General features: G+C 46.2%; 1 protein-coding gene across 1 annotated transcript in view; it reads left to right on the forward strand.

Moving 5' to 3' along the window:
* The window catches only part of MAST1 (microtubule associated serine/threonine kinase 1), a 61,437-nt gene that overhangs the window by 24,233 nt on the left and 28,348 nt on the right, over positions 1-8,856 (forward strand). The window contains exons 5-9 of the mRNA XM_044443552.1: positions 991-1,151; positions 1,849-1,924; positions 2,820-3,029; positions 3,370-3,471; positions 6,497-6,629. Of these exons, the coding sequence (XP_044299487.1) occupies positions 991-1,151; positions 1,849-1,924; positions 2,820-3,029; positions 3,370-3,471; positions 6,497-6,629 (682 nt within the window). The remainder of the gene's footprint in view (positions 1-990; positions 1,152-1,848; positions 1,925-2,819; positions 3,030-3,369; positions 3,472-6,496; positions 6,630-8,856) is intronic.

Genomic DNA, 8,856 nt, shown 5'->3' on the forward strand with positions numbered 1-8,856 from the left:
TGCTTCTCCTTTTTCTTGGTAGTAAAAATACAGAAAGAATAAATTTAAAAGTTAACACTTCGTTGCCCTTTCATAACACTTAAACCCCCCTGCCTGGGAACATTGTCTCACTCTACCTAACAGTAGGGCTGGTCCTGCATTTACAGAGGAAGGAATTGCTAAAACTAGCCAACTGATCTCTAGCTTGCAAGTGCTCATACACCCACACCAAGAAGACCCTGTGTGTGCACTGCAAACATGCTGGCCACATAATGGGAAGGAGGAAGTCACTGATGCTAGTCTGGATTGCCCTTACATAGAGCAAGGGTCATTCTGTAGAGCAAGGGTTTACATGATGTTCAGCACTCAGAATTGGCCTATGAGATGATGTGTCACAGAAAACAGAGCATGTGCGCCCAGATGTGACACAGCCTTCCTAGCACCATAATGGTGTTCTTAAGCCCCTGTATAGGCTAGATGCTCTGCTGTAGGATGCCAGGGTGTGTATGTACCCTTCCCTGTGTGTAATACATCCAGATTTCTCAGCTCCAGATCAACATGAAGGGCTGTAGTTTGGTGGCTGACTGCATGCCAAAAGTTCCAGGTTCAACCCTTGGCATTTCCAAGTAGGGCTGAGAAAAAAAAACCCTGCCTGAAATCCTGGGGACCCATTGCTGGCACTCAGGGTGAAAGGGCTGAACTAGATAGGTGCAATGGTCTGACCCAGCTGCCTATGTTACAGCCACTTTCTGTGGGGGTGATCGCAAGCTGATTTTTGCAAACCACATTTCTGTGGCAATTGGAATATACTTTGCTTTCTCTACTAAAATGGCTGTACATGTTGGAAGGCCGTGCAGTGAATATATACTGGGTCTGGGCCAGGTGCTGTGTGAAACTGACTGGCAGTGGTGCTCCATTCCAGAGCCTGCTGCATCTCAGCACTGAGTGAGAGTTAGGGTTAGGGTTCTGTGCTACACCTGTGGCCAATTCAGTCCCTTGTTTCCCTCACAGTCATCCTGCTCCTCCCAAGAGCGCCTTCACCAGCTGCCTTACCAGCCTACTGTGGATGAGCTGCATTTCCTTTCCAAGCATTTTGGCAGCACTGAAAGCATTACTGATGATGACGGGGGGCGGCGGTCTCCTGCAGTGCGGCCCCGGTCCCGGAGCCTCAGGTGAGTGAGGTGCAGCCAAGGTGCCCCTTCATGCCTACATGGGCATCCCACATCCAGCCCTCTCTCAGCAGCTTTCCTGTGGATGGAACATGTGACCCACAGTGAAGCTCTTGATGATCTGTGGAATGGGAGAGTCAATGCTAAATGGTCAGCATTTGAATCAGCTCTCTTGGGGTTTCAGAGGTGGGTCTGAAAGTTGCCAAAAACCCTGAGGGGGGGTAACTTTGTAGGCAAAATGTGTACTGCAGTGATCTGTGCTCTTAAACTACACCTACAGCAATTGTGTTGGACTGGACAGCATTGTTGCTTTGACTCATTTAGAACACGAAATCAGACTTCTGGTCTGATCAACAAGGCAATACATATACTTGTATAAAGAAATGCCCTTGCATAATTCTGAGTTACAAAGATAGCTGCATTTTGCTGTTGCAACTTGCGTGGGCAAGCCTGCCTCTTTCTGTATGCTGCTCCTCCCTCCTCTTTTAGGTCTTACCCTAGACCCCTCTGCCCTGGCCTAGGGAACCAAATAGTCCAAACAACACACTTCTTAAATCATACAGTGACTTACTTTCAGTTTGAATATAGCCTCTACTGCATACATCCAAATAGTTAAATTAGTAAGTGTTGAATCAGTAAGATGTATAAAAGAATGGAAGAAACTGTCATCAGGATGTGACCTGTTATGGTTCCTTTGCAGCCCGGGCCGATCTCCATCCTCCTATGACAATGAGATAGTAATGATGAATCATGTTTACAAGGAGCGATTCCCCAAGGTAAGAGCAAGATAGCAGGAAGACTTGTTTCACATACTCTTCAACTGGAAACCTGAAAAATGGACAGGCACACTATAGAGACAAAGGGATCTGAACCATGAGATAGAGAAAAAAATTGCACTTTAAATTTAAATTGAATTCATTATGGGAGCCTTCTCCAACCTGACAGTCTACAGATGTGCCAGACTACAATTCACATCATCTCCAACCAGCAGAAGCAATGCCACAATAGCTGGAGATGATGAAGTTAGTCCCCATGTGAACTCCAATTAGTTGGAGAAGGTTGCTTTACATCTTGAATAGTTTTGCTAAGAGCAGTAGGTCATTATTTTATTCTGTCTCTTCCATTTGTTGTTATTTCAATATTCTAAACAAATGTTGAAAAAATAGAGAGATGGAGGCAATCACAACTGAGTCAGAAGCAACCAGGTACACTCATGATGCATTTCTATAAAAAGGTGTGATGAAGATTCAGAGCACTGTTCCTCCTTATAAGGGTCTCTAAGAAAATGTCTCTGAGAAGAAGAGTCTTTGGGGCTGGTTGTGCATTGTTAGATATTTAGAGATAAAAGCTTGGACGGGATGGAGGCATTGAAAACAGACAGTGGATGGATGGGTGGATGGGTGGATGGATGGATACTGCAGACTGTGGTTAGCCGTGATATACCAGGCAATTCCCATAATTTGGAAGGTGATAAAAAGACGGGACCTTTTGCCCAAAACTCATAGAGTATTATTTTCTTACACTGGGGTAGTGAAGAGAATGCACTAAATTGGGTTGCTGGTGATGGGTGTGTGTCAGGATTCTTCAGCTTATTCCTTGGCTTTGGGAGAGGAGGTTGGTTATTTGGGAGAGTCTTCTTTCCTTGGATGCATGTCTTTCTCATCCCAACAGGCCACTGCGCAAATGGAAGAGAAGCTGCAAGATTTCATTAAGAGCTATGAGCCAGACAGTGTGTTGCCCTTGGCAGATGGGGCACTCAATTTCATCCACCACCAGGTCATTGAGCTGGCACGAGACTGTTTAGCCAAGTCCCAGGAGGGTCTCATCACCACAGTCTACTTCTACGAGTTGCAGGAGAACATGGAGAAGCTGTTGAAAGATGTGAGCACCTATCCTCTAGGTGGTGCACAGCAGGATGTACAGAGGAAGCCAGAAGTGTGGCAAGGAATGAAAGATACCAGCAGTAGCATTCAAAAAGGGCACAGGGAAGCTGGGTTGGCCTAAAGTAATTTCTGAGTGGAAACCAGAATTAAGTGTGCATGGTGAAAAGTCAAGAAGGAAGCATCTGGGATGGACGAAGGGAGCCGTGTGGGACCAGGGGTTGTGAAAGGAATGACAACAAGGCTGTAATGCGGAGTGCCTTGTGGATGCAGCAGCTTTCCATGAGGCTGATGTCACGTTAACTCCTTCCCTAATGAGCTGCCTTCCCTATTGCTTGCAGGCCTATGAGCGCTCTGAGAGTGAGGAGGTGACCTTTGTCACTCAGCTGGTGAAGAAGCTGCTCATTATCATCTCCCGTCCCGCTCGTCTGCTGGAGTGCCTGGTGAGCCACTGGGGTGGGAGCATGAGCCAATTGACGGGATGCCTCAAGATGCTAAGGCCTGTTGTGATTGTGTGGAAAGAGATCAAAAGACATCAGGCATGCTCTAAAGGTGTCTTAGGGATTATTCAGTATGCTCACAGAGGATAGTCCATTGCAAATAATTAATGAGCAGTGGAGTGGCTGTGGGAGTGGGGCAGAGGGTTGTCAGGCTGCTGTTCTCCTCTCCCTTTCTCTTTTATTATCTAAGCTGGGGTGTACATCCTGTGGACTACATGTGACCCTTAGTCTGCTCCTGTGTGGGCCGTGAAGCTGTTAGGACCCTGCCCAGAGTCTTCTAGCAAGGAAAGCCTTGTCTTTCTCTCTGATTGCGTTTGAAACATCATCTGGTGCTGGCATGAGAAAGCCCTGTCTGTTGTGTGTTTTGGGTGAGGTGGTGTGTCTGTAGGGAAGGGAAAAGTGCCTGGTGGGTGTGGGAGGTGGGGAGTGTGTGTGTAAAGGAGATGGAGGTGTGGTCAGCAGGGGGATGGAGAGAGAGTGGATGCACAAATGAAGTGGCCGTGTACATTTGTCATGGAGAAGTGGGGCAGGCGGGGGAGTGAATGTGCAGGAAACCCCTTCCTATGCATGGGCCACATTTGACTGCTATGACTCAGTGATTCAGATCCACGGAAACAGTTTCCTTTTGTTCAAGGTCTGCTTGTCATTCCAGTGGACACCAGACATTGTGGCTCCGTTTGTCATTAATGTGTGCATTTTTCCAGACGTTATATTTTAAGATCTGCCCTCTTGTACTTTGTAAAATATATACTATATTCTTAATTTATTGTGCTGTAAACTCAGTTGAGAGCTCCCCCAGACTAGCAGATGGGGCATCAATTTCTAAGTAAATGCCATTAAAAGAGCAAGGAGAGCTAGCCTGGAAACCCGCAAGTATTATTGCTTCTCCCAGAGCTACCTCTTCCTCCATAGCAGGGAAAAGAATTCAGGTTTTTGGACAGGGCTCCTGTCTCCATCCTAACCCCTAGAATCCACTTTCAGGCTTCAGCTGATATGATCACTACCATTCAGCATAATGTCAGCACTGACCATGCAGTAAAAATGAAAGTGGAAAAAAGCATACATATACAGAGAACTTAGACCGCCCCCCCCCCACCCCGGATAACCAGCATCAGAAGCTGCCTGGGAAGCTGCAGGAAAGGACTTCCAGGCCCGCCAGTTTCCTAAGAATGGCTCAAGCAAGGGCAGTGAGAGGGCTTCTAGCAAGGGGTAGAAGGAACTTGATGTCATTAACTCATGTGGCTCAGCATCTTCAAAGCTATATGTGTGGGAGAAACAATGGATGAGGCCACTACAGGAAGATGAGGCAAGAGACTTGGAGAATAATTAAGGGTGGCAGTCTGGGAGGTAGACAGGTCTGATGCAAGGGCTCAGCCTGCCAGGAAGATCTCCCAAGTTACTTAAATGGGACTTTCTTTAAAAGCAAGCCTGGCTTATGCTGCTCCACCCTAATTAACACTGACTCTACTGTGTGGATTTTTCACCCCTGCAATTGAAACATCACCACCCTCCCCTCCTTTAGTCGCTGCAGAGGTCCTCATGACTAGGATTAATTTTCTATCCATGTTTCCATGTGGAGAAGCTCCAGGCTGCCTTGTTGTTGCCTTACAATATTCCAGGACTAAGCTGTAGTGCCGAGAAAGGTTTTGAACGGAATCCTACTGAGGCCTGGCACAAATTATGCCTTTCCTTCTGTCCCCCAATCCTGGCTCTGCTCAACACCATCCGGAGGGCATCGAGCATCTGCTTCCCTCCACCTGTGCTGGTTAGGCTTTGAAGATGCCTGTTGGTTTCCCTGACAACACACCAGCCAATCATAGGAAGTGCTGCCTCAACCCTGGCCAGTCTCCATTTGGCTCATGGAGTAGGAGGTTTTGCTGCATTGCATTGGCCGGGCTGATGCAGTGTCTGTTGCTGTGCATACATTCAAGCGTTGCTAGTATTGGAAACACTAGAGTAGCAGATAACAGACATGAGAGAGCACTCCAACCCCTGATTATGCCTCCCTTCCCCCAATGTCTGAATGTAGGGGAAAAGCTACACAGAAAATAAGTTTTAAAAGATATGCTTCAAAGCAACAAGACAGAAATATTTTTATCCCTGCTGTTTAAACCCCTGAAATATTTTGGGTGTTTCTCTCCACTTACTGTTGACTTCTGATTCTTTGCTGAAAGAATTGATCACTCAGATCCTGCTGTAATTTGATTTGCCGCTTTGTGGCCAGATTTGCCTGATTCTCTGCTCAAATGCAGCTTAGACCTCTGCTTCTCTCTGTAGCCATTAAAATGATTTTAAAAGCCCCAATTCACATAGTGATCCAACTCAAAGAGATCTCAGTCTAACTCCTGCCTTGTATGAGTAATACAGTCTGCAGAGGTGCTTCACAACTGCACAGCTGTTCAGCCATTTGAAAGCAAAAGTTCAGCCTCTGCCAACCTGGTGTCCTTCAGATGCTGGTGCCCAGTTAGCTGAGTGATTCTGGAAGCAATTTTAGCTCAGCATACCAGGTTGGCAGGAAGGGAGTTGATCAAACATCTAGCACACCCTCAAAAACTTGTAGCCTCTGCACGGTGCACAACACACCAGCCACTCCTGATGGGATTTTGCAGACCTCTCTTCCCATACAGATCCTTCACCAATTTGAAGATGCCACGCTCCAGGATAGATTTGTATCCCAGCCTTCCTCCAGCGAGCTCAGAGTGCTGCATGGGGGCCTTCCCTCTTTATTTGTGCAATTGCATATACCATGTTTAGGGTCACCTGGTAAGCTTTAGAGCTAAACTGAACTCTGAGTTCCAGCACTCTTCTCCCTGCACCTCACTGGGTCTCTCTTTTCTGGCTTTCCAGACGAAGGGGAAGCAGCTGCTCATGGCCAGCCTCTTGCTGTTACAGGAGATGTTCTGCTCCAACCCATGACTATATGGGACAATTCCAGGCCCTAATTCTGACCAATTCTGCCACACTTTAGGAGTTTAATCCTGAGGAGTTTTATCACCTGTTGGAAGCAGCTGAGGACCATGCCAAAGAGGGACACCTAGTAAAGACAGACATCCCTCGCTACATCATCAGCCAGCTGGGACTCACTCGAGACCCCTTCCCAGGTAATACATGAAAAGGCACCTGCAGGCAAACAGGCAGCCCTGTGCGTATGTACCCAAGCTATGGTATCTGTTATGTCATGTGACTGTAAACGTGTGTGACTTCATGCATGTCTTAGCATGCTCATCTTACAACTTCTGTGGGTATGTGCAAGTCACTGTTCATGTTGCTTGTTGAATATGGCATTACATAAACAAGAAGCACCAAATTGTGGGTTTTCTGGAAGGATTTGTCATTCTGGACCAGTCTTATTTCCCCTGCAACATTCAGAGTAACCTCACCATGTGTGTGACTATAGTGCAGGCTGGTCTACTTTTTAAGCAGGGTATAAATGATTGAACAAATACAGAGAATGTGATGGTGCTAATGGAAGTCTGGGAGGAATTTTAAAGTGGTCAAAGTGAATGATAATTCCACAAGAACAGAGTTATTAGCAGGGTACCCTATGGAATGGAAGGAGCAGATAATGGACCACCAGTGTAGGGAACTGGGTTTCTCCATTCTCTCTTTCAAAACAACAGACTGTTCTTTGGCAAAAGCTCTTTATTTCCAATTTACATCCAGCAAATTATAGCCAGTGAAGAAAGAGTGTCTGAACTTGCATAGTGTGATTCATTGAATTCAGACTAGAAACTATTTCTGAGAACCGTGCTTTAGAGTAGCCCTGGACCCCACCCCTCTGGGAGTGCCCCTCTGGAGACAGGCAAGCCTGCTAGTTGTATGCAGCCCCTTTAGTTGGCTAGTCTTTCTCTCCTGATGCCACAACATGGGGTCAATGATCATATCAGCCTCCTCCGGCTGCTCTCCCATGTTCCCTCCCGGCACTTGCAAACCCAGACAGTTCTCAGGGTCTGTCCAAACGCCTGGAGATGGCAGGCTTGGGTTGAGGTCTTCCACCTCTGCCATCTTTGTGCCTGGAGGCCCCATTTCCCAAGCCTCATCCTCTACATCTGAAGGAGGATGTCACCCTGTCCTTGAAACACACACCAAGAACAACTACCTTTTTCATTCCCAGCAACTAGCCAACTTCTGGACAAGCACCTTATGCCAGCTGATTGCCGGAACTTTTGTAACTAAGTAAGTTTTAGTCAAATCCAACAAAATACTTTACGATAAACAAGAGCAATAATCAAGGGATCCTAGGAATCCTTAATAGGCAGTGCTTTGCTTGTCTGTGTTCAAGGAACCTGAGAGAGTCTTCTTGCTTTGTAAATTTAAACATGAACATTGGAGATTCTAGTAAAAACTGAAGGAAAATGGGGATGGTGGAAGATTGAAGTACTTCCACCTGCCCCTACTGTAAACATGTAGTCTTGACTGGGAACTGGTAGGGCAGTCAAGCGAGGGCAACATGCCCTTCCAGGCACTTTGGCCAGCACCTCCCATCATGCCTTAGTGTTGGCTGTGCTGGCTGTGTTGGAGTGATGAGATAGTAGACCAAAACAGCTGTATGACCACAAATTCTTTTTTTTTTTTTTGCAGTACTTTTTTATTAAATTTTAAAACAGTACTAAAAACATCAGTCATCACAAACATCGGAACTACTGAGTCAGCCCCTTACTACATATCTTTTAACATTCTGTAATCATATTCAGATCCATTTATGGAATCTTAAAAAACATTTTTAGATCTAAACAAAGTTCCATTTCTCCAGCCAATAAAAAAAAAGGTTCCAAATTTGATAGAAATCACTATCTTCTTTCTCCTTCTGCGGTAAGATCAGTCCATCCATTTCTTACAGAGTCCCGTTTTCCTTGACCAATATTAAAAGAAAGACTCTCCAAATTTGATAGAAGTCAATATCTTCTTTCTTCTTCAATAGTAGCTTCAATCTAACCAACTCTACACAATTCCAGATCTTTTCATTTTCTAATATTAAACAGATAAACTCCTCAAACTTGGGAGTGCTCCTCGACCCGGAGCTTTCACTAGAAGCTCAGGTGACAGCAGTGGCGAGGAGCGCTTTCCTCCAGCTTCGGCTGATTCACCAGCTGCGCCCCTATCTGGAGTACGACTGCCTCGCGACAGTGACACATGCACTGGTGACTTCCCGTCTTGACTTCTGTAACGTGCTCTACGTGGGGCTACCCCTGAAGACGGTCCGGATACTTCAATTGGTGCAAAATAGATCTGCCAGGCTGCTGACGGGGACTGGGCGTTGTGTTCACATGACTCCAGTTCTCCGTCAGCTTCACTGGCTTCCCATTGAAGTCCGGGCCCAATTCAAGT

Source organism: Varanus komodoensis, unplaced genomic scaffold (assembly GCF_004798865.1).
Source record: "Varanus komodoensis strain SLA01 unplaced genomic scaffold, ASM479886v1 scaffold42, whole genome shotgun sequence".
Classification (NCBI taxonomy): Eukaryota; Metazoa; Chordata; class Lepidosauria; order Squamata; family Varanidae; genus Varanus; species Varanus komodoensis.